The sequence below is a fragment of the Schistocerca gregaria genome, unplaced genomic scaffold (genome assembly GCF_023897955.1).
Source record: "Schistocerca gregaria isolate iqSchGreg1 unplaced genomic scaffold, iqSchGreg1.2 ptg000180l, whole genome shotgun sequence".
NCBI lineage: Eukaryota > Metazoa > Arthropoda > Insecta > Orthoptera > Acrididae > Schistocerca > Schistocerca gregaria.
In genome coordinates, this window is record NW_026061730.1 from 11,807,647 (window position 1) to 11,832,562 (window position 24,916).

Sequence of the window (24,916 nt, forward strand, 5' to 3'; positions counted from 1 at the left end):
ATGAAAGTGGCACGCATAACGTCGAAAATAAAGTTCAGACACCGCTCTGAGTAAGACGAACGTGTTGTCCACCTCTAGACTTCAATGACGTTAAGCCGTGATACCTAAGACAGGTCTGCACTCGATAACAGCCGGTCCCCACACTTACATCTTGCTCTCCTTATGACAGTATACATCATATCAGTCTGTGACGCTGGTTTTGAAACTTCTTGCGTGCGTTTATGTTCGCCGCCACCAACACTTACCATGCACTGACCACAAAACATGGAGGAGCCGGGGCTTGAACCCGAGACCGTTCACACGCTAAGCGAACGATCTGCCAACTGAGCTACATCTACACACACGACCAAGCCTGGCTATTCTCCATTCTTTGCGACTCTGATGTGCACGGACACGATGGTTGGTTGGTTTGTAGCGGCGAAGGTACCAGAATACAAAGGCGCGGACACGTTCATATACACAAGAGTTCCAAGTAGTTTCGATGCTCTGGTATTACGAATGCAAATTCCGTCTGTTTTGAACGTCTTAAATTGAAAGGGCGGTCACAAATTGGTCCATTTCACTCCTTGTCCACAATCACACAGCACCTGAGGTAACAAGCACATCTCGAGCCCTATTGTGCTCTCCATTGTTCATGCCAACTCAGTGCCTCGCTCTTTGCTACTGTGTAAAACTCTTGTCGTCCAACTGCAAAACACTGGGACACAACAAGTTTCCGCCTCCCCATTGCACTGATCGTACTACGAAACGCTCCCCAAACTTGGCAATCACCCATGCAGATGACTTTTCCGACTTTACGCAACGCTCACGCTAGTGACAGCCTTATTTATAGTTCGACGTCGCGCCAAAGCGAATGAGCACATTTCGCCTACGGCTTAGGCCGCTCTTCTAGTGTGGCTGCTCTGTGTCTGCAGGCAGCGAGGGGCTGCAAGCTTCCTGTGTTCGCACCTATATCACCTGTGCTTCCTTGTCAGAGACAGACTATCGCAAAACATACAACTCACTCCATGAATTGATTGCTACGGCATCTGTTATCAGCAGTCACAACCAGCAACACCAGTAGCAGCCGACTGCACGCAAAGAATGGGAACGTGCAGTGGGATTTACGTGAAATCGGCGCAATTGTGGATGCTAATCGTTCGCTTGTATCTGCCTACACACCTCTGCCGGTTGGGAATTATTCCACTTGCATGGCAAGGTGCGCATGTAGGTGTGTTAAAAATTCTGGAGGCGCTGGGTATCGATCCCATTACCTTTCGCACACTAAGCGAGCGCTCTACCATCTGAGCTACGCCCACCCCCCCGATAACTAGTAGTGCTACATACAGTCATATCAACGTCACAGACCCTCGCACTCCCATTATTCCGCAGACAAACACTACTCTCTATGAATCAGTGAGGGTGTCTTTCAGGTTTCGTGCATTCTGTATCGAATCGTAGTTGGCCACAATGAAAGTGGCACGCATAACGTCGAAAATAGAGTTCAGACACCGCTCTGAGTAAGACGAACGTGTTGTCCACCTCTAGACTTCAATGACGTTAAGCCGTGATACCTAAGACAGGTCTGCACTCGATAACAGCCGGTCCCCACACTTACATCTTGCTCTCCTTATGACAGTATACATCATATCAGTCTGTGACGCTGGTTTTGCAACTTCTTGCGTGCGTTTACGTTCGCCGCGACCAACACTTACCACGCACTGACCACAAAACATGGAGGAGCCGTTGCTTGAACCCGAGACCGTTCACACGCTAAGCGAACGATCTGCCAACTGAGCTACATCTACACACACGACCAAGCCTGGCTATTCTCCATTCTTTGCGACTCTGATGTGCACGGACACGATGGTTGGTTGGTTTGTAGCGGCGAAGGTACCAGAATACAAAGGCGCGGACACGTTCATATACACAAGAGTTCCAAGTAGTTTCGATGCTCTGGTATTACGAATGCAAATTCCGTCTGTTTTGAACGTCTTAAATTGAAAGGGCGGTCACAAATTGGTCCATTTCACTCCTTGTCCACAATCACACAGCACCTGAGGTAACAAGCACATCTCGAGCCCTATTGTGCTCTCCATTGTTCATGCCAACTCAGTGCCTCGCTCTTTGCTACTGTGTAAAACTCTTGTCGTCCAACTGCAAAACACTGGGACACAACAAGTTTCCGCGTCCCCATTGCACTGATCGTACTACGAAACGCTCCCCAAACTTGGCAATCACCCATGCAGATGACTTTTCCGACTTTACGCAACGCTCACGCTAGTGACAGCCTTATTTATAGTTCGACGTCGCGCCAAAGCGAATGAGCACATTTCGCCTACGGCTTAGGCCGCTCTTCTAGTGTGGCTGCTCTGTGTCTGCAGGCAGCGAGGGGCTGCAAGCTTCCTGTGTTCGCACCTATATCTCCTGTGCTTCCTTGTCAGAGACAGACTATCGCAAAACATACAACTCACTCCATGAATTGATTGCTACGGCATCTGTTATCAGCAGTCACAACCAGCAACACCAGTAGCAGCCGACTGCACGCAAAGAATGGGAACGTGCAGTGGGATTTACGTGAAATCGGCGCAATTGTGGATGCTAATCGTTCGCTTGTATCTGCCTACACACCTCTGCCGGTTGGGAATTATTCCACTTGCATGGCAAGGTGCGCATGTAGGTGTGTTAAAAATTCTGGAGGCGCTGGGTATCGATCCCAGTACCTCTCGCACACTAAGCGAGCGCTCTACCATCTGAGCTACGCCCACCCCCCCGATAACTAGTAGTGCTACATACAGTCATATCAACGTCACAGACCCTCGCACTCCCATTATTCCGCAGACAAACACTACTCTCTATGAATCAGTGAGGGTGTCTTTCAGGTTTCGTGCATTCTGTATCGAATCGTAGTTGGCCACAATGAAAGTGGCACGCATAACGTCGAAAATAGAGTTCAGACACCGCTCTGAGTAAGACGAACGTGTTGTCCACCTCTAGACTTCAATGACGTTAAGCCGTGATACCTAAGACAGGTCTGCACTCGATAACAGCCGGTCCCCACACTTACATCTTGCTCTCCTTATGACAGTATACATCATATCAGTCTGTGACGCTGGTTTTGCAACTTCTTGCGTGAGTTTATGTTCGCCGCGACCAACACTTACCATGCACTGACCACAAAACATGGAGGAGCCGTTGCTTGAACCCGAGACCGTTCACACGCTAAGCGAACGATCTGCCAACTGAGCTACATCTACACACACGACCAAGCCTGGCTATTCTCCATTCTTTGCGACTCTGATGTGCACGGACACGATGGTTGGTTGGTTTGTAGCGGCGAAGGTACCAGAATACAAAGGCGCGGACACGTTCATATACACAAGAGTTCCAAGTAGTTTCGATGCTCTGGTATTACGAATGCAAATTCCGTCTGTTTTGAACGTCTTAAATTGAAAGGGCGGTCACAAATTGGTCCATTTCACTCCTTGTCCACAATCACACAGCACCTGAGGTAACAAGCACATCTCGAGCCCTATTGTGCTCTCCATTGTTCATGTCAACTCAGTGCCTCGCTCTTTGCTACTGTGTAAAACTCTTGTCGTCCAACTGCAAAACACTGGGACACAACAAGTTTCCGCGTCCCCATTGCACTGATCGTACTACGAAACGCTCCCCAAACTTGGCAATCACCCATGCAGATGACTTTTCCGACTTTACACGACGCTCACGCAACGCTCACGCTAGTGACAGCCTTATTTATAGTTCGACGTCGCGCCAAAGCGAATGAGCACCTTTCGCCTACGGCTTAGGCCGCTCTTCTAGTGTGGCTGCTCTGTGTCTGCAGGCAGCGAGGGGCTGCAAGCTTCCTGTGTTCGCACCTATATCACCTGTGCTTCCTTGTCAGAGACAGACTATCGCAAAACATACAACTCACTCCATGAATTGATTGCTACGGCATCTGTTATCAGCAGTCACAACCAGCAACACCAGTAGCAGCCGACTGCACGCAAAGAATGGGAACGTGCAGTGGGATTTACGTGAAATCGGTGCAATTGTGGATGCTAATCGTTCGCTTGTATCTGCCTACACACCTCTGCCGGTTGGGAATTATTCCTCTTGCATGGCAAGGTGCGCATGTAGGTGTGTTAAAAATTCTGGAGGCGCTGGGTATCGATCCCAGTACCTCTCGCACACTAAGCGAGCGCTCTACCATCTGAGCTACGCCCATCCCCCCGATAACTAGTAGTGCTACATACAGTCATATCAACGTCACAGACCCTCGCTCTCCCATTATTCCGCAGACAAACACCACTCTCTATAAATCAGTGAGGGTGTCTTTCAGGTTTCGTGCATTCTGTATCGAATCGTAGTTGGCCACAATGAAAGTGGCACGCATAACGTCGAAAATAAAGTTCAGACACCGCTCTGAGTAAGACGAACGTGTTGTCCACCTCTAGACTTCAATGACGTTAAGCCGTGATACCTAAGACAGGTCTGCACTCGATAACAGCCTGTCCCCACACTTACATCTTGCTCTCCTTATGACACTATACATCATATCAGTCTGTGACGCTGGTTTTGAAACTTCTTGCGTGCGTTTATGTTCGCCGCCACCAACACTTACCATGCACTGACCACAAAACATGGAGGAGCCGGGGCTTGAACCCGAGACCGTTCACACGCTAAGCGAACGATCTGCCAACTGAGCTACATCTACACACACGACCAAGCCTGGCTATTCTCCATTCTTTGCGACTCTGATGTGCACGGACACGATGGTTGGTTGGTTTGTAGCGGCGAAGGTACCAGAATACAAAGGCGCGGACACGTTCATATACACAAGAGTTCCAAGTAGTTTCGATGCTCTGGTATTACGAATGCAAATTCCGTCTGTTTTGAACGTCTTAAATTGAAAGGGCGGTCACAAATTGGTCCATTTCACTCCTTGTCCACAATCACACAGCACCTGAGGTAACAAGCACATCTCGAGCCCTATTGTGCTCTCCATTGTTCATGCCAACTCAGTGCCTCGCTCTTTGCTACTGTGTAAAACTCTTGTCGTCCAACTGCAAAACACTGGGACACAACAAGTTTCCGCGTCCCCATTGCACTGATCGTACTACGAAACGCTCCCCAAACTTGGCAATCACCCATGCAGATGACTTTTCCGACTTTACACGACGCTCACGCAACGCTCACGCTAGTGACAGCCTTATTTATAGTTCGACGTCGCGCCAAAGCGAATGAGCACATTTCGCCTACGGCTTAGGCCGCTCTTCTAGTGTGGCTGCTCTGTGTCTGCAGGCAGCGAGGGGCTGCAAGCTTCCTGTGTTCGCACCTATATCACCTGTGCTTCCTTGTCAGAGACAGACTATCGCAAAACATACAACTCACTCCATGAATTGATTGCTACGGCATCTGTTATCAGCAGTCACAACCAGCAACACCAGTAGCAGCCGACTGCACGCAAAGAATGGGAACGTGCAGTGGGATTTACGTGAAATCGGCGCAATTGTGGATGCTAATCGTTCGCTTGTATCTGCCTACACACCTCTGCCGGTTGGGAATTATTCCTCTTGCATTTCAAGGTGCGCATGTAGGTGTGTTAAAAATTCTGGAGGCGCAGGGTATCGATCCCAGTACCTCTCGCACACTAAGCGAGCGCTCTACCATCTGAGCTACGCCCACCCCCCCGATAACTAGTAGTGCTACATACAGTCATATCAACGTCACAGACCCTCGCTCTCCCATTATTCCGCAGACAAACACCAGTCTCTATAAATCAGTGAGGGTGTCTTTCAGGTTTCGTGCATTCTGTATCGAATCGTAGTTGGCCACAATGAAAGTGGCACGCATAACGTCGAAAATAAAGTTCACACACCGCTCTGAGTAAGACGAACGTGTTGTCCACCTCTAGACTTCAATGACGTTAAGCCGTGATACCTAAGACAGGTCTGCACTCGATAACAGCCGGTCCCCACACTTACATCTTGCTCTCCTTATGACAGTATACATCATATCAGTCTGTGACGCTGGTTTTGAAACTTCTTGCGTGCGTTTATGTTCGCCGCCACCAACACTTACCATGCACTGACCACAAAACATGGAGGAGCCGTTGCTTGAACCCGAGACCGTTCACACGCTAAGCGAACGATCTGCCAACTTTTTTTTTTTTTTTTGTAAGGAACTTGGCAGCATGAGGCAGGCGGAGGCAAAGCGGGCAGGGGTCAAAATCTCGAGGCCTGGCCGCGATGTCTCCACCCAGTCCTGTTGCTGAGGCGTGTCTTTATCATAGTTTTCAATAAGAAATTTTACAACTTGTGTATACGTAGATATATGCTGTTTTGCCTTCGAAATCCTGAACCAAAAGATGCTCCATTCGAAACAAAAAATTTATGTCATGCCGAGGCAATAGAGATTGAAGGTTATAGCTTTAGTGCTTTTTTTTTTCTTTTTTTTTTTTCTTTTTTTTTTTTTTTTTCTCATCCACTGCTTCTCGGCAACCTAGCATACTTCTTTGTAATATATAATAAAGTTGTGGGAAGTAGTGGACCCTGAAGCTGTATATTATTTTTTTTTTAATTTCTGTTTAGTTTTTTTTATTGTTATTATTATTATTTTTGTTTGTTTGTTATTTTTTTATTGTAAAAGAAAAATCTTCATGGAATGTGAAGAAGGAATTTTATGTTAAGGCACTAATTCCATAGCCTCCTTTCCTTCTTGAGATTAATAATAATAATAAAAAAGTATGTTCCCTTCCATGGAAACAAATGAGACTTCCTTCTCAGTCATAAAATGAATGTATAAGAAAACAATTTATCTTTAACCCTGCGATACTGGCTTTCGGCTTTGGCTTCTTCTGTGCAATAAACAAAATAGCCTTCTTTGCCAGCAGAAGATAAGTGATTGTAATATGAAACTGTAAAAGTGTACTTCTCCCCAATTGTTTTTGTTTAAGCGTCGTTTCGCTTAAATAAACGATTTTTGTTTATCTCGTTGGCTTGTCAACCAATGCCCAGTCGCTCGAATACAATTTTAAGCATATTGCCGTAGTTTTTCTTGTGGTCTTTATATTTCAGGGCGTTATAAAAAGCACACTTCAAGTACATGTAAAAATCAGTGGAATTGTCATTTCCCAGGTGATTAATTACGTAATTCACATAGTGTCCCATTAACCAATGGACCGAGTTGTTTTTTGCTGCTGGAAAATAGCAAGTCTGAGGCCTGAGGAATGTAACAGGGGGAAAATTTTCCACCGAAGATCTCGTAAGAAAAGCCAGTTGTTCCCTAATCCAATTACAGAGTTGTAGATTGCCACCGCACGTGAATCTGTGCACTAACGTGTCGATCAATTTACATTTGAGACATAGGTTCGTGTCGCTAACGCCGATTGCATGTAACCTTTCATTGGTGCTTACGGTCTCATTCACTGTTTTATACCACGCTGACTTGACGTCCGATGGTAGACCACGCATATTAATATTTTTCCATATGGCGTCCCAATCAGTGTGTGGGTATTTACTTTCCAATTTGTTTCTCCCCTCCATTTTCTTTCGATGGGACAGAATATCGCGGGCCGTGATCCGTCGTGAGTTGATGATGACACCGCCGAGATAGCTGAATTCCACAAAATATACACGAACGTACTGGAGCCGGTTATTTATTTTTTGCACATTCACCGGCGCCTGTAAACTGGCAGGCCTGACAACTTCAAATAATTTAGTTGTAATGCTATCAGCGTGGTCGCTAAGGATAGTGGCGGTCCTTTTTATAAAAAGCGCAGACGCCTTATTTCTGATGTCAACTAACCCCAAACCTCCATTCCTGGGATCTAAGGTCGCAGTTTTTGCGTCGACTCTGAATATATCCCCTCTCCAAAGATAGCTGGCAATGGTAGACATTATCTTTTTTCCAATCATTTTCGGTAGTGGGAAGATCTGTGCTATAAAGTAACTCCTGGAGAGAATGCAGTGGTTAATGAAAATCACCCTCTGAACTTGGTTCAAGTTACGGTGGAGGTTTTCTCTTGTTGTTCCAAGAAGTTGTCCCGACGTATTTCTCCAATTGATAGCTGCCATTTTTAACGGACAAGGTGTCAGTGTTATTCCTAGTGCTTTGCATTGGGTGACCATTGTGGCCCAGGCTAAGGTGGTATGTTGAAAACCCCGCAGGTTTAGGAGTTTGCTTTTGTTTGCGTTGACACCTGCTCCGGAGACTCTACAGTACTTTTTAATTAGCGTTTCCAATTTCAAAATGTCGTCGGGATTTCGCAGGACGACTCCGACATCATCGGCATAGGCGTTTATGACTGTTCGGTGACCAGATAATGTGATGCCAGTTAGAGTGGCATGAACACTGCGGAGGAAAGGTTCTAATGAAAGCACGAATAGGAACATGGAGAGGGGGCTTCCTTGAGGAACGCCGCGCCTGATCTGAATCTGCTTTGTCCTCTGGCAGTTAACTGATATACAAGCGCTGATGCCTGTTGCAACATTGCTGATCACACTTACGACTCGCTCATTAAAACCTATTTTGTTCAGTGTGGCACTAAGGAAATCTATGATCCACACGATCAAATGCTTTCTGGAAGTCAATAAACATGATAGCACATTTTATGGTGGTCACAGCAGTGATGGCAATTATATCTCTATATTCAGCTATGCTTTTGAAAATGCTCTTGGTAGGCACACAGGACTGGTATGGACTTACTATCTTTTTGGCCAACTGAGAGAGTCTGTTGTTTAAAATTCTGCCGATGATTTTATAATCAGAGTTTAACAGGGAGATAGGACGAAAGTTGTTGAGGTTTCTTTTTGCAGCATTTTTTGGGATTAGTACTATTGTGCTCTCTTTAAAAACAGCAGGTAAATGCTTTCCCTGAAGCACCTCGTTCGTCATTCGGGTAAACATGTCACCAATCAGTGGCCAGTATCGTTTATAAAATTCAACAGGCAAACCATCCGGTCCCGGCGATTTCCTCAGAGGAGATTTGCAGATGATTCTGTGGATATCTTCGTTAGTACACTCAACGAGAAGGTCTTCGTTTTCCTCGTCCGAGACCTGTGGAGCTATGTAACTAAGGAACTCATCGAAGGACTCTTCACATACCGGGTTGGCAGTGTATAGGTCTTCGTAATATTTGTGCACTGCATTGACGATGTCTCTCTGAGTCGTGAGTGTCTCGCCAGTTTCAGACTGAAGTCCATCAATGAAGGTGCATCTCCTGTTTCTTTCGTGCTTCAGTAGATGGTACAAGGAAGCATGTTCATCCTCCACGACTGTCTTAGCCTTGGATTTTAATTTCAGACCCTCCATCTGCTGTCTTTTAAGACTGAGCAATTTGGCCTTAGTTTGCTTGATATCTGCCAGACGGACGTTGGAAGTGTTTGCCTGCTCATATAAATTTCGCAGCATGGTATAATAAAATTCGATGGAATTTTTCAAGTCTTTCGATCGTTGTACACTATACTGGATGAGAACTTTTCTCAGTTTAGGCTTTGCCCTGTTGCACCACCAGTCTAGTACTGAGACGTGTCTATCTGCAGAGCGGAGGCACAATGCCCACGCTTCTGTCAAACTTTCTTCTAATCCGTCGTCCTGCATCAGTGACGTATTAAGGTGCCATGAACTTCTAAAACGGCGAGTGGGTTGCGCAGTAAGGTTGATGGAAGCTAGCACGGAGCTATGATCAGAAAAGTAAACTGGAATCGTCTCTGCTTTAATGAAGGAGCTAACTAGACTTTGCGATATGTAGAGTCTGTCGATCCTGCTACGTGAGTGAGGACCTAGGAATGTAAATGCCACAAAAGTGGGATACATTATTTCCCAAGCATCTTTAAGCTGTAAAACAGTGACGAAACGCTTCAGTTCACTGCAGTTATTAAAATTCGGAACCTGGTCTTTCTTATTTATCACACAATTAAAATCACCGCCTATTATAAGATCTTTTGGGTTTTTCCGTAATAAATAAATGATTTCTTCTTTATAGAACTGTGCTCTTTCCATTCTATTGGATGTGCCAGAAGGGGCATACAGATTGATAAGGGTAGAACCAAAGACTTTTATACCTATCGCTCTGCCGGAGTCCAACCTCTCGATATCCGAGACAGGAATCCCCTCCCTGACTAAAATTGCTGTACCGACGTTGGTGTCAAGTGAGACATTTAAAATCGCCAAATATCCAGGCACTGTAAGATTAGTCAGCACTACTTCCTGTAGGAAAGCAATGTCCGTCCCTGACTCATATAAATAATCCTTGAGCGCTGTAACTTTAGTCACGGATGTAATCCTGTTAATATTGATAGTCGTAATTGTATATGCCTGGGACATTTAGTTTGCATAAAAAGTAAATAAGTGATTAAAAAGATAACAAAATATTAATAAAAAAAAAAAAGAAAAGAGATGTGCAGCTTCTAGAAGAGAGAAACGACTCCGCTTAAACAAACATCTAAAAGAATAGTCAGTATTTGAAGCTCGGTAAACACTTCATCTGGTTCCTCTGAAATATGACTAAGACAGTAGTACAATTAGAAATGAAACTGGTTCAACAAAATCCCTTTTTTTTTCATCTTACAGCCTCATTTTGGTGCAGGATTCCGAACATCTCGGGTTTTAGTTTTACCGAGGGGCTTTGCATCACTAATGTCACTTGAAGGTACCTCCTTAGGTCTTTCCGTGATGATTTCATACAAGACGTTCTTGGCCGTCGCTTCCTCTTGTGCTGGTTGTTGTTTGCTTTGGTTACGGGAAGCTTTGAGAGTAGGTAGCGGTTTGAGTCGGCGTCTTCGGACATCTTGGTTCAACGCGCCGTCATTCGGATTGTCTATCTTTACCACCGTTGTGACCGAAGCTGCCTCAACAGCGTCCTTTTTACGAGTGCCATTTCCTTGTTCTTCCGTCACTAGCTCCAGAGCACTGACTGAGTCGGCGGTTTGTGGGTCTGTAAGTTCTTGAGTTGGGTTCCGCTCCGTCACCTCTTGTGCTTCGGAGTGCGCCTCTTCCGTCTCCGCGACAATCGTTACTGCGTCCCCTCCGTGGACCGTTTGTACCTGTTCAGCCGCCGACAGCGGCCGGGTTGCCTCAGCGGCTGTCGTCACGTCAATACATGTACTGTTTGTTTCCTCGAGCACATCCGCATTACACTGCTTCTGCTTGCGGGTGGAAGGCGAATTACGGGCGGACTCGCCGTCCGAGCCGTCATCGGTCGTTTCCAACGGTCGCTTCTTATTCTGGAGATCGCAATCGGGAACAGAAGGGTGTGATGTAACGACGCTCAGGGGAGGGAACTCCGTAGTAGTTATGGCGGGCACTGCAGAAGTACATGCACCACTGTCGTTAACCGAAAGAAGGGAAGTGCTATTTGGTAAGACATCGCTGAGGGTCAGTTTTTGACGCTGTGTTAGATTGTTCCGAAGAACAAAAACACGGCGCGGACAATCTTGTCGGAAATGACCTGTCTCATTGCAAATATTGCACGTGCGCTCCTGACCAGAATACACAACATGTGCTTTATGGCCTGCAACGGATATATGGGACGGAATGTTGGCTTTCACCTCCATTTCAACGGATCTAATGCCATTAAAACACTGTATCTTGTATAGCTTCGACCATCTTTCGTTATAGATAGATTTAACTTCGCCATATTTAGATAGAGCGTCCTTGATCAACTGATTATCAATTTCAATTGGAACATTCAAAATCCTGACATTGGTGTACATGATATCAGCTTTTCGTACAGAGACATTACTTTTTGAACCGTCTCGATGAACAAATTCGACGGAATTACCCCATATTGCAAGCAACTTATCGACTGTCACTGAGTTCAGAAATTTAACAAAAACACAGTATTTTTCAGCATCTAATTGCGTGGTATGAACAGAGTCAGAATTAATACCGATTACCTCAGTCAGCCAATCGTGGATTTCCAGCGCAGTGGGTTGGACCGGCCGTGTTCCTTTCTCGAACGAGAAGACTAAAGTATTCTTCCTGACGGTGTCAGACATGGTCGTCGGTTCCGACGAAATTCCGGCAACAACCGAAATTGCGGCGAAGCACGAAACGTGGAACGGACGAAAGCACTATAAAAACACTTATCAGAGACACCACTCAAAAAATAACAGCGAAAATGTACAGCTAACTTCACGTAAACACCAAACACCGGCGATAGCGCTAACGTACGCGGAGTAAACAACAAGCACGTCCGACCGCGGCGACGGCTAAAGCCAGACTATTGAGCTACAGCTACACACACGACCAAGCCTGGCTATTCTCCATTCTTTGCGACTCTGATGTGCACGGACACGATGGTTGGTTGGTTTGTAGCGGCGAAGGTACCAGAATACAAAGGCGCGGACACGTTCATATACACAAGAGTTCCAAGTAGTTTCGATGCTCTGGTATTACGAATGCAAATTCCGTCTGTTTTGAACGTCTTAAATTGAAAGGGCGGTCACAAATTGGTCCATTTCACTCCTTGTCCACAATCACACAGCACCTGAGGTAACAAGCACATCTCGAGCCCTATTGTGCTCTCCATTGTTCATGCCAACTCAGTGCCTCGCTCTTTGCTACTGTGTAAAACTCTTGTCGTCCAACTGCAAAACACTGGGACACAACAAGTTTCCGCGTCCCCATTGCACTGATCGTACTACGAAACGCTCCCCAAACTTGGCAATCACCCATGCAGATGACTTTTCCGACTTTACACGACGCTCACGCAACGCTCACGCTAGTGACAGCCTTATTTATAGTTCGACGTCGCGCCAAAGCGAATGAGCACATTTCGCCTACGGCTTAGGCCGCTCTTCTAGTGTGGCTGCTCTGTGTCTGCAGGCAGCGAGGGGCTGCAAGCTTCCTGTGTTCGCACCTATATCACCTGTGCTTCCTTGTCAGAGACAGACTATCGCAAAACATACAACTCACTCCATGAATTGATTGCTACGGCATCTGTTATCAGCAGTCACAACCAGCAACACCAGTAGCAGCCGACTGCACGCAAAGAATGGGAACGTGCAGTGGGATTTACGTGAAATCGGCGCAATTGTGGATGCTAATCGTTCGCTTGTATCTGCCTACACACCTCTGCCGGTTGGGAATTATTCCTCTTGCATGGCAAGGTGCGCATGTAGGTGTGTTAAAAATTCTGGAGGCGCTGGGTATCGATCCCAGTACCTCTCGCACACTAAGCGAGCGCTCTACCATCTGAGCTACGCCCACCCCACCGATAACTAGTAGTGCTACATACAGTCATATCAACGTCACAGACCCTCGCTCTCCCATTATTCCGCAGACAAACACCACTCTCTATAAATCAGTGAGGGTGTCTTTCAGGTTTCGTGCATTCTGTATCGAATCGTAGTTGGCCACAATGAAAGTGGCACGCATAACGTCGAAAATAAAGTTCAGACACCGCTCTGAGTAAGACGAACGTGTTGTCCACCTCTAGACTTCAATGACGTTAAGCCGTGATACCTAAGACAGGTCTGCACTCGATAACAGCCGGTCCCCACACTTACATCTTGCTCTCCTTATGACAGTATACATCATATCAGTCTGTGACGCTGGTTTTGAAACTTCTTGCGTGCGTTTATGTTCGCCGCCACCAACACTTACCATGCACTGACCACAAAACATGGAGGAGCCGGGGCTTGAACCCGAGACCGTTCACACGCTAAGCGAACGATCTGCCAACTGAGCTACAGCTACACACACGACCAAGCCTGGCTATTCTCCATTCTTTGCGACTCTGATGTGCACGGACACGATGGTTGGTTGGTTTGTAGCGGCGAAGGTACCAGAATACAAAGGCGCGGACACGTTCATATACACAAGAGTTCCAAGTAGTTTCGATGCTCTGGTATTACGAATGCAAATTCCGTCTGTTTTGAACGTCTTAAATTGAAAGGGCGGTCACAAATTGGTCCATTTCACTCCTTGTCCACAATCACACAGCACCTGAGGTAACAAGCACATCTCGAGCCCTATTGTGCTCTCCATTGTTCATGCCAACTCAGTGCCTCGCTCTTTGCTACTGTGTAAAACTCTTGTCGTCCAACTGCAAAACACTGGGACACAACAAGTTTCCGCGTCCCCATTGCACTGATCGTACTACGAAACGCTCCCCAAACTTGGCAATCACCCATGCAGATGACTTTTCCGACTTTACACGACGCTCACGCTAGTGACAGCCTTATTTATAGTTCGACGTCGCGCCAAAGCGAATGAGCACATTTCGCCTACGGCTTAGGCCGCTCTTCTAGTGTGGCTGCTCTGTGTCTGCAGGCAGCGAGGGGCTGCAAGCTTCCTGTGTTCGCACCTATATCACCTGTGCTTCCTTGTCAGAGACAGACTATCGCAAAACATACAACTCACTCCATGAATTGATTGCTACGGCATCTGTTATCAGCAGTCACAACCAGCAACACCAGTAGCAGCCGACTGCACGCAAAGAATGGGAACGTGCAGTGGGATTTACGTGAAATCGGCGCAATTGTGGATGCTAATCGTTCGCTTGTATCTGCCTACACACCTCTGCCGGTTGGGAATTATTCCTCTTGCATGGCAAGGTGCGCATGTAGGTGTGTTAAAAATTCTGGAGGCGCTGGGTATCGATCCCAGTACCTCTCGCACACTAAGCGAGCGCTCTACCATCTGAGCTACGCCCACCCCCCCGATAACTAGTAGTGCTACATACAGTCATATCAACGTCACAGACCCTCGCTCTCCCATTATTCCGCAGACAAACACCACTCTCTATAAATCAGTGAGGGTGTCTTTCAGGTTTCGTGCATTCTGTATCGAATCGTAGTTGGCCACAATGAAAGTGGCACGCATAACGTCGAAAATAAAGTTCAGACACCGCTCTGAGTAAGACGAACGTGTTGTCCACCTCTAGACTTCAATGACGTTAAGCCGTGATACCTAAGACAGGTCTGCACTCGATAACAGCCGGTCCCCACACTTACATCTTGCTCTCCTTATGACAGTATACATCATATCAGTCTGTGACGCTGGTTTTGAAACTTCTTGCGTGCGTTTATGTTCGCCGCCACCAACACTTACCATGCACTGACCACAAAACATGGAGGAGCCGTTGCTTGAACCCGAGACCGTTCACACGCTAAGCGAACGATCTGCCAACTGAGCTACAGCTACACACACGACCAAGCCTGGCTATTCTCCATTCTTTGCGACTCTGATGTGCACGGACACGATGGTTGGTTGGTTTGTAGCGGCGAAGGTACCAGAATACAAAGGCGCGGACACGTTCATATACACAAGAGTTCCAAGTAGTTTCGATGCTCTGGTATTACGAATGCAAATTCCGTCTGTTTTGAACGTCTTAAATTGAAAGGGCGGTCACAAATTGGTCCATTTCACTCCTTGTCCACAATCACACAGCACCTGAGGTAACAAGCACATCTCGAGCCCTATTGTGCTCTCCATTGTTCATGCCAACTCAGTGCCTCGCTCTTTGCTACTGTGTAAAACTCTTGTCGTCCAACTGCAAAACACTGGGACACAACAAGTTTCCGCGTCCCCATTGCACTGATCGTACTACGAAACGCTCCCCAAACTTGGCAATCACCCATGCAGATGACTTTTCCGACTTTACACGACGCTCACGCAACGCTCACGCTAGTGACAGCCTTATTTATAGTTCGACGTCGCGCCAAAGCGAATGAGCACATTTCGCCTACGGCTTAGGCCGCTCTTCTAGTGTGGCTGCTCTGTGTCTGCAGGCAGCGAGGGGCTGCAAGCTTCCTGTGTTCGCACCTATATCACCTGTGCTTCCTTGTCAGAGACAGACTATCGCAAAACATACAACTCACTCCATGAATTGATTGCTACGGCATCTGTTATCAGCAGTCACAACCAGCAACACCAGTAGCAGCCGACTGCACGCAAAGAATGGGAACGTGCAGTGGGATTTACGTGAAATCGGCGCAATTGTGGATGCTAATCGTTCGCTTGTATCTGCCTACACACCTCTGCCGGTTGGGAATTATTCCTCTTGCATGGCAAGGTGCGCATGTAGGTGTGTTAAAAATTCTGGAGGCGCTGGGTATCGATCCCAGTACCTCTCGCACACTAAGCGAGCGCTCTACCATCTGAGCTACGCCCACCCCCCCGATAACTAGTAGTGCTACATTCAGTCATATCAACGTCACAGATCCTCGCTCTCCCATTATTCCGCAGACAAACACCACTCTCTATAAATCAGTGAGGGTGTCTTTCAGGTTTCGTGCATTCTGTATCGAATCGTAGTTGGCCACAATGAAAGTGGCACGCATAACGTCGAAAATAAAGTTCAGACACCGCTCTGAGTAAGACGAACGTGTTGTCCACCTCTAGACTTCAATGACGTTAAGCCGTGATACCTAAGACAGGTCTGCACTCGATAACAGCCGGTCCCCACACTTACATCTTGCTCTCCTTATGACAGTATACATCATATCAGTCTGTGACGCTGGTTTTGAAACTTCTTGCGTGCGTTTATGTTCGCCGCCACCAACACTTACCATGCACTGACCACAAAACATGGAGGAGCCGGGGCTTGAACCCGAGACCGTTCACACGCTAAGCGAACGATCTGCCAACTGAGCTACATCTACACACACGACCAAGCCTGGCTATTCTCCATTCTTTGCGACTCTGATGTGCACGGACACGATGGTTGGTTGGTTTGTAGCGGCGAAGGTACCAGAATACAAAGGCGCGGACACGTTCATATACACAAGAGTTCCAAGTAGTTTCGATGCTCTGGTATTACGAATGCAAATTCCGTCTGTTTTGAACGTCTTAAATTGAAAGGGCGGTCACAAATTGGTCCATTTCACTCCTTGTCCACAATCACACAGCACCTGAGGTAACAAGCACATCTCGAGCCCTATTGTGCTCTCCATTGTTCATGCCAACTCAGTGCCTCGCTCTTTGCTACTGTGTAAAACTCTTGTCGTCCAACTGCAAAACACTGGGACACAACAAGTTTCCGCGTCCCCATTGCACTGATCGTACTACGAAACGCTCCCCAAACTTGGCAATCACCCATGCAGATGACTTTTCCGACTTTACACGACGCTCACGCAACGCTCACGCTAGTGACAGCCTTATTTATAGTTCGACGTCGCGCCAAAGCGAATGAGCACATTTCGCCTACGGCTTAGGCCGCTCTTCTAGTGTGGCTGCTCTGTGTCTGCAGGCAGCGAGGGGCTGCAAGCTTCCTGTGTTCGCACCTATATCACCTGTGCTTCCTTGTCAGAGACAGACTATCGCAAAACATACAACTCACTCCATGAATTGATTGCTACGGCATCTGTTATCAGCAGTCACAACCAGCAACACCAGTAGCAGCCGACTGCACGCAAAGAATGGGAACGTGCAGTGGGATTTACGTGAAATCGGCGCAATTGTGGATGCTAATCGTTCGCTTGTATCTGCCTACACACCTCTGCCGGTTGGGAATTATTCCTCTTGCATGGCAAGGTGCGCATGTAGGTGTGTTAAAAATTCTGGAGGCGCTGGGTATCGATCCCAGTACCTCTCGCACACTAAGCGAGCGCTCTACCATCTGAGCTACGCCCACCCCCCCGATAACTAGTAGTGCTACATTCAGTCATATCAACGTCACAGATCCTCGCTCTCCCATTATTCCGCAGACAAACACCACTCTCTATAAATCAGTGAGGGTGTCTTTCAGGTTTCGTGCATTCTGTATCGAATCGTAGTTGGCCACAATGAAAGTGGCACGCATAACGTCGAAAATAAAGTTCAGACACCGCTCTGAGTAAGACGAACGTGTTGTCCACCTCTAGACTTCAATGACGTTAAGCCGTGATACCTAAGACAGGTCTGCACTCGATAACAGCCGGTCCCCACACTTACATCTTGCTCTCCTTATGACAGTATACATCATATCAGTCTGTGACGCTGGTTTTGAAACTTCTTGCGTGCGTTTATGTTCGCCGCCACCAACACTTACCATGCACTGACCACAAAACATGGAGGAGCCGGGGCTTGAACCCGAGACCGTTCACACGCTAAGCGAACGATCTGCCAACTGAGCTACATCTACACACACGACCAAGCCTGGCTATTCTCCATTCTTTGCGACTCTGATGTGCACGGACACGATGGTTGGTTGGTTTGTAGCGGCGAAGGTACCAGAATACAAAGGCGCGGACACGTTCATATACACAAGAGTTCCAAGTAGTTTCGATGCTCTGGTATTACGAATGCAAATTCCGTCTGTTTTGAACGTCTTAAATTGAAAGGGCGGTCACAAATTGGTCCATTTCACTCCTTGTCCACAATCACACAGCACCTGAGGTAACAAGCACATCTCGAGCCCTATTGTGCTCTCCATTGTTCATGCCAACTCAGTGCCTCGCTCTTTGCTACTGTGTAAAACTCTTGTCGTCCAACTGCAAAACACTGGGACACAACAAGTTTCCGCGTCCCCATTGCACTGATCGTACTACGAAACGCTCCCCAAACTTGGCAATCACCCATGCAGATGACTTTTCCGACTTTACACGACGCTCACGCAACGCTCACGCTAGTGACAGCCTTATTTATAGTTCGACGTCGCGCCAAAGCGAATGAGCACATTTCGCCTACGGCTTAGGCCGCTCTTCTAGTGTGGCTGCTCTGTGTCTGCAGGCAGCGAGGGGCTGCAAGCTTCCTGTGTTCGCACCTATATCACCTGTGCTTCCTTGTCAGAGACAGACTATCGCAAAACATACAACTCACTCCATGAATTGATTGCTACGGCATCTGTTATCAGCAGTCACAACCAGCAACACCAGTAGCAGCCGACTGCACGCAAAGAATGGGAACGTGCAGTGGGATTTACGTGAAATCGGCGCAATTGTGGATGCTAATCGTTCGCTTGTATCTGCCTACACACCTCTGCCGGTTGGGAATTATTCCTCTTGCATGGCAAGGTGCGCATGTAGGTGTGTTAAAAATTCTGGAGGCGCTGGGTATCGATCCCAGTACCTCTCGCACACTAAGCGAGCGCTCTACCATCTGAGCTACGCCCACCCCCCCGATAACTAGTAGTGCTACATTCAGTCATATCAACGTCACAGATCCTCGCTCTCCCATTATTCCGCAGACAAACACCACTCTCTATAAATCAGTGAGGGTGTCTTTCAGGTTTCGTGCATTCTGTATCGAATCGTAGTTGGCCACAATGAAAGTGGCACGCATAACGTCGAAAATAAAGTTCAGACACCGCTCTGAGTAAGACGAACGTGTTGTCCACCTCTAGACTTCAATGACGTTAAGCCGTGATACCTAAGACAGGTCTGCACTCGATAACAGCCGGTCCCCACACTTACATCTTGCTCTCCTTATGACAGTATACATCATATCAGTCTGTGACGCTGGTTTTGAAACTTCTTGCGTGCGTTTATGTTCGCCGCCACCAACACTTACCATGCACTGACCACAAAACATGGAGGAGCCGGGGCTTGAACCCGAGACCGTTCACACGCTAAGCGAACGATCTGCCAACTGAGCTACATCTACACACACGACCAAGCCTGGCTATTCTCCATTCTTTGCGACTCTGATGTGCACGGACACGATGGTTGGTTGGTTTGTAGCGGCGAAGGTACCAGAATACAAAGGCGCGGACACGTTCATATACACAAGAGTTCCAAGTAGTTTCGATGCTCTGGTATTACGAATGCAAATTCCGTCTGTTTTGAACGTCTTAAATTGAAAGGGCGGTCACAAATTGGTCCATTTCACTCCTTGTCCACAATCACACAGCACCTGAGGTAACAAGCACATCTCGAGCCCTATTGTGCTCTCCATTGTTCATGCCAACTCAGTGCCTCGCTCTTTGCTACTGTGTAAAACTCTTGTCGTCCAACTGCAAAACACTGGGACACAACAAGTTTCCGCGTCCCCATTGCACTGATCGTACTACGAAACGCTCCCCAAACTTGGCAATCACCCATGCAGATGACTTTTCCGACTTTACACGACGCTCACGCAACGCTCACGCTAGTGACAGCCTTATTTATAGTTCGACGTCGCGCCAAAGCGAATGAGCACATTTCGCCTACGGCTTAGGCCGCTCTTCTAGTGTGGCTGCTCTGTGTCTGCAGGCAGCGAGGGGCTGCAAGCTTCCTGTGTTCGCACCTATATCACCTGTGCTTCCTTGTCAGAGACAGACTATCGCAAAACATACAACTCACTCCATGAATTGATTGCTACGGCATCTGTTATCAGCAGTCACAACCAGCAACACCAGTAGCAGCCGACTGCACGCAAAGAATGGGAACGTGCAGTGGGATTTACGTGAAATCGGCGCAATTGTGGATGCTAATCGTTCGCTTGTATCTGCCTACACACCTCTGCCGGTTGGGAATTATTCCTCTTGCATGGCAAGGTGCGCATGTAGGTGTGTTAAAAATTCTGGAGGCGCTGGGTATCGATCCCAGTACCTCTCGCACACTAAGCGAGCGCTCTACCATCTGAGCTACGCCCACCCCCCCGATAACTAGTAGTGCTACATTCAGTCATATCAACGTCACAGATCCTCGCTCTCCCATTATTCCGCAGACAAACACCACTCTCTATAAATCAGTGAGGGTGTCTTTCAGGTTTCGTGCATTCTGTATCGAATCGTAGTTGGCCACAATGAAAGTGGCACGCATAACGTCGAAAATAAAGTTCAGACACCGCTCTGAGTAAGACGAACGTGTTGTCCACCTCTAGACTTCAATGACGTTAAGCCGTGATACCTAAGACAGGTCTGCACTCGATAACAGCCGGTCCCCACACTTACATCTTGCTCTCCTTATGACAGTATACATCATATCAGTCTGTGACGCTGGTTTTGAAACTTCTTGCGTGCGTTTATGTTCGCCGCCACCAACACTTACCATGCACTGACCACAAAACATGGAGGAGCCGGGGCTTGAACCCGAGACCGTTCACACGCTAAGCGAACGATCTGCCAACTGAGCTACATCTACACACACGACCAAGCCTGGCTATTCTCCATTCTTTGCGACTCTGATGTGCACGGACACGATGGTTGGTTGGTTTGTAGCGGCGAAGGTACCAGAATACAAAGGCGCGGACACGTTCATATACACAAGAGTTCCAAGTAGTTTCGATGCTCTGGTATTACGAATGCAAATTCCGTCTGTTTTGAACGTCTTAAATTGAAAGGGCGGTCACAAATTGGTCCATTTCACTCCTTGTCCACAATCACACAGCACCTGAGGTAACAAGCACATCTCGAGCCCTATTGTGCTCTCCATTGTTCATGCCAACTCAGTGCCTCGCTCTTTGCTACTGTGTAAAACTCTTGTCGTCCAACTGCAAAACACTGGGACACAACAAGTTTCCGCGTCCCCATTGCACTGATCGTACTACGAAACGCTCCCCAAACTTGGCAATCACCCATGCAGATGACTTTTCCGACTTTACACGACGCTCACGCAACGCTCACGCTAGTGACAGCCTTATTTATAGTTCGACGTCGCGCCAAAGCGAATGAGCACATTTCGCCTACGGCTTAGGCCGCTCTTCTAGTGTGGCTGCTCTGTGTCTGCAGGCAGCGAGGGGCTGCAAGCTTCCTGTGTTCGCACCTATATCACCTGTGCTTCCTTGTCAGAGACAGACTATCGCAAAACATACAACTCACTCCATGAATTGATTGCTACGGCATCTGTTATCAGCAGTCACAACCAGCAACACCAGTAGCAGCCGACTGCACGCAAAGAATGGGAACGTGCAGTGGGATTTACGTGAAATCGGCGCAATTGTGGATGATAATCGTTCGCTTGTATCTGCCTACACACCTCTGCCGGTTGGGAATTATTCCTCTTGCATGGCAAGGTGCGCATGTAGGTGTGTTAAAAATTCTGGAGGCGCTGGGTATCGATCCCAGTACCTCTCGCACACTAAGCGAGCGCTCTACCATCTGAGCTACGCCCACCCCCCCCGATAACTAGTAGTGCTACATACAGTCATATCAACGTCACAGACCCTCGCTCTCCCATTATTCCGCAGACAAACACCACTCTCTATAAATCAGTGAGGGTGTCTTTCAGGTTTCGTGCATTCTGTATCGAATCGTAGTTGGCCACAATGAAAGTGGCACGCATAACGTCGAAAATAAAGTTCAGACACCGCTCTGAGTAAGACGAACGTGTTGTCCACCTCTAGACTTCAATGACGTTAAGCCGTGATACCTAAGACAGGTCTGCACTCGATAACAGCCGGTCCCCACACTTACATCTTGCTCTCCTTATGACAGTATACATCATATCAGTCTGTGACGCTGGTTTTGAAACTTCTTGCGTGCGTTTATGTTCGCCGCCACCAACACTTACCATGCACTGACCACAAAACATGGAGGAGCCGGGGCTTGAACCCGAGACCGTTCACACGCTAAGCGAACGATCTGCCAACTGAGCTACATCTACACACACGACCAAGCCTGGCTATTCTCCATTCTTTGCGACTCTGATGTGCACGGACACGATGGTTGGTTGGTTTGTAGCGGCGAAGGTACCAGAATACAAAGGCGCGGACACGTTCATATACACAAGAGTTCCAAGTAGTTTCGATGCTCTGGTATTACGAATGCAAATTCCGTCTGTTTTGAACGTCTTAAATTGAAAGAGCGGTCACAAATTGGTCCATTTCACTCCTTGTCCACAATCACACAGCACCTGAGGTAACAAGCACATCTCGAGCCCTATTGTGCTCTCCATTGTTCATGCCAACTCAGTGCCTCGCTCTTTGCTACTGTGTAAAACTCTTGTCGTCCAACTGCAAAACACTGGGACACAACAAGTTTCCGCGTCCCCATTGCACTGATCGTACTACGAAACGCTCCCCAAACTTGGCAATCACCCATGCAGATGACTTTTCCGACTTTACACGACGCTCACGCAACGCTCACGCTAGTGACAGCTTTATTTATAGTTCGACGTCGCGCCAAAGCGAATGAGCACATTTCGCCTACGGCTTAGGCCGCTCTTCTAGTGTGGCTGCTCTGTGTCTGCAGGCAGCGAGGGGCTGCAAGCTTCCTGTGTTCGCACCTATATCACCTGTGCTTCCTTGTCAGAGACAGACTATCGCAAAACATACAACTCACTCCATGAATTGATTGCTACGGCATCTGTTATCAGCAGTCACAACCAGCAACACCAGTAGCAGCCGACTGCACGCAAAGAATGGGAACGTGCAGTGGGATTTACGTGAAATCGGCGCAATTGTGGATGCTAATCGTTCGCTTGTATCTGCCTACACACCTCTGCTAGTTGGGAATTATTCCTCTTGCATGGCAAGGTGCGCATGTAGGTGTGTTAAAAATTCTGGAGGCGCTGGGTATCGATCCCAGTACCTCTCGCACACTAAGCGAGCGCTCTACCATCTGAGCTACGCCCACCCCCCCGATAGCTAGTAGTGCTACATACAGTCATATCAACGTCACAGACCCTCGCTCTCCCATTATTCCGCAGACAAACACCACTCTCTATAAATCAGTGAGGGTGTCTTTCAGGTTTCGTGCATTCTGTATCGAATCGTAGTTGGCCACAATGAAAGTAGCACGCATAACGTCGAAAATAAAGTTCAGACACCGCTCTGAGTAAGACGAACGTGTTGTCCACCTCTAGACTTCAATGACGTTAAGCCGTGATACCTAAGACAGGTCTGCACTCGATAACAGCCGGTCCCCACACTTACATCTTGCTCTCCTTATGACAGTATACATCATATCAGTCTGTGACGCTGGTTTTGAAACTTCTTGCGTGCGTTTATGTTCGCCGCCACCAACACTTACCATGCACTGACCACAAAACATGGAGGAGCCGGGGCTTGAACCCGAGACCGTTCACACGCTAAGCGAACGATCTGCCAACTGAGCTACAGCTACACACACGACCAAGCCTATCTATTCTCCATTCTTTGCGACTCTGATGTGCACGGACACGATGGTTGGTTGGTTTGTAGCGGCGAAGGTACCAGAATACAAAGGCGCGGACACGTTCATATACACAAGAGTTCCAAGTAGTTTCGATGCTCTGGTATTACGAATGCAAATTCCGTCTGTTTTGAACGTCTTAAATTGAAAGGGCGGTCACAAATTGGTCCATTTCACTCCTTGTCCACAATCACACAGCACCTGAGGTAACAAGCACATCTCGAGCCCTATTGTGCTCTCCATTGTTCATGCCAACTCAGTGCCTCGCTCTTTGCTACTGTGTAAAACTCTTGTCGTCCAACTGCAAAACACTGGGACACAACAAGTTTCCGCGTCCCCATTGCACTGATCGTACTACGAAACGCTCCCCAAACTTGGCAATCACCCATGCAGATGACTTTTCCAACTTTACACGACGCTCACGCAACGCTCACGCTAGTGACAGCCTTATTTATAGTTCGACGTCGCGCCAAAGCGAATGAGCACATTTCGCCTACGGCTTAGGCCGCTCTTCTAGTGTGGCTGCTCTGTGTCTGCAGGCAGCGAGGGGCTGCAAGCTTCCTGTGTTCGCACCTATATCACCTGTGCTTCCTTGTCAGAGACAGACTATCGCAAAACATACAACTCACTCCATGAATTGATTGCTACGGCATCTGTTATCAGCAGTCACAACCAGCAACACCAGTAGCAGCCGACTGCACGCAAAGAATGGGAACGTGCAGTGGGATTTACGTGAAATCGGCGCAATTGTGGATGCTAATCGTTCGCTTGTATCTGCCTACACACCTCTGCCGGTTGGGAATTATTCCACTTGCATGGCAAGGTGCGCATGTAGGTGTGTTAAAAATTCTGGAGGCGCTGGGTATCGATCCCAGTACCTCTCGCACACTAAGCGAGCGCTCTACCATCTGAGCTACGCCCACCCCCCCAATAACTAGTAGTGCTACATACAGTCATATCAACGTCACAGACCCT

At 47.7% G+C, this 24,916-nt stretch overlaps 1 protein-coding gene and 10 non-coding genes across 11 annotated transcripts in view; all 11 read right to left on the reverse strand.

Annotated features, from left to right (window-relative positions):
- Window positions 1–2,674: 2,674 nt before the first annotated feature.
- Window positions 2,675–2,748, reverse strand: Trnat-agu (transfer RNA threonine (anticodon AGU)). The gene has a single exon. It is a non-coding gene; the product is annotated as a tRNA-Thr (tRNA).
- Window positions 2,749–10,556: 7,808 nt separating this feature from the next.
- LOC126302899 (uncharacterized) overlaps window positions 10,557–24,916 on the reverse strand; it is a 65,333-nt gene continuing 50,973 nt past the window's right edge. The window contains exon 3 of the mRNA XM_049991754.1: window positions 10,557–11,287. Coding sequence (XP_049847711.1) covers window positions 10,557–11,287 — 731 coding nt within the window. The remainder of the gene's footprint in view (window positions 11,288–24,916) is intronic.
- On the reverse strand, window positions 13,122–13,195 carry Trnat-agu (transfer RNA threonine (anticodon AGU)). The gene has a single exon. It is a non-coding gene; the product is annotated as a tRNA-Thr (tRNA).
- Window positions 14,571–14,644, reverse strand: Trnat-agu (transfer RNA threonine (anticodon AGU)). The gene has a single exon. It is a non-coding gene; the product is annotated as a tRNA-Thr (tRNA).
- On the reverse strand, window positions 16,031–16,104 carry Trnat-agu (transfer RNA threonine (anticodon AGU)). Its single transcript has one exon. It is a non-coding gene; the product is annotated as a tRNA-Thr (tRNA).
- On the reverse strand, window positions 17,491–17,564 carry Trnat-agu (transfer RNA threonine (anticodon AGU)). Its single transcript has one exon. It is a non-coding gene; the product is annotated as a tRNA-Thr (tRNA).
- Trnat-agu (transfer RNA threonine (anticodon AGU)) lies at window positions 18,951–19,024 on the reverse strand. Its single transcript has one exon. It is a non-coding gene; the product is annotated as a tRNA-Thr (tRNA).
- Window positions 20,411–20,484, reverse strand: Trnat-agu (transfer RNA threonine (anticodon AGU)). Its single transcript has one exon. It is a non-coding gene; the product is annotated as a tRNA-Thr (tRNA).
- Window positions 21,871–21,944, reverse strand: Trnat-agu (transfer RNA threonine (anticodon AGU)). Its single transcript has one exon. It is a non-coding gene; the product is annotated as a tRNA-Thr (tRNA).
- Trnat-agu (transfer RNA threonine (anticodon AGU)) lies at window positions 23,332–23,405 on the reverse strand. The gene has a single exon. It is a non-coding gene; the product is annotated as a tRNA-Thr (tRNA).
- Trnat-agu (transfer RNA threonine (anticodon AGU)) lies at window positions 24,792–24,865 on the reverse strand. Its single transcript has one exon. It is a non-coding gene; the product is annotated as a tRNA-Thr (tRNA).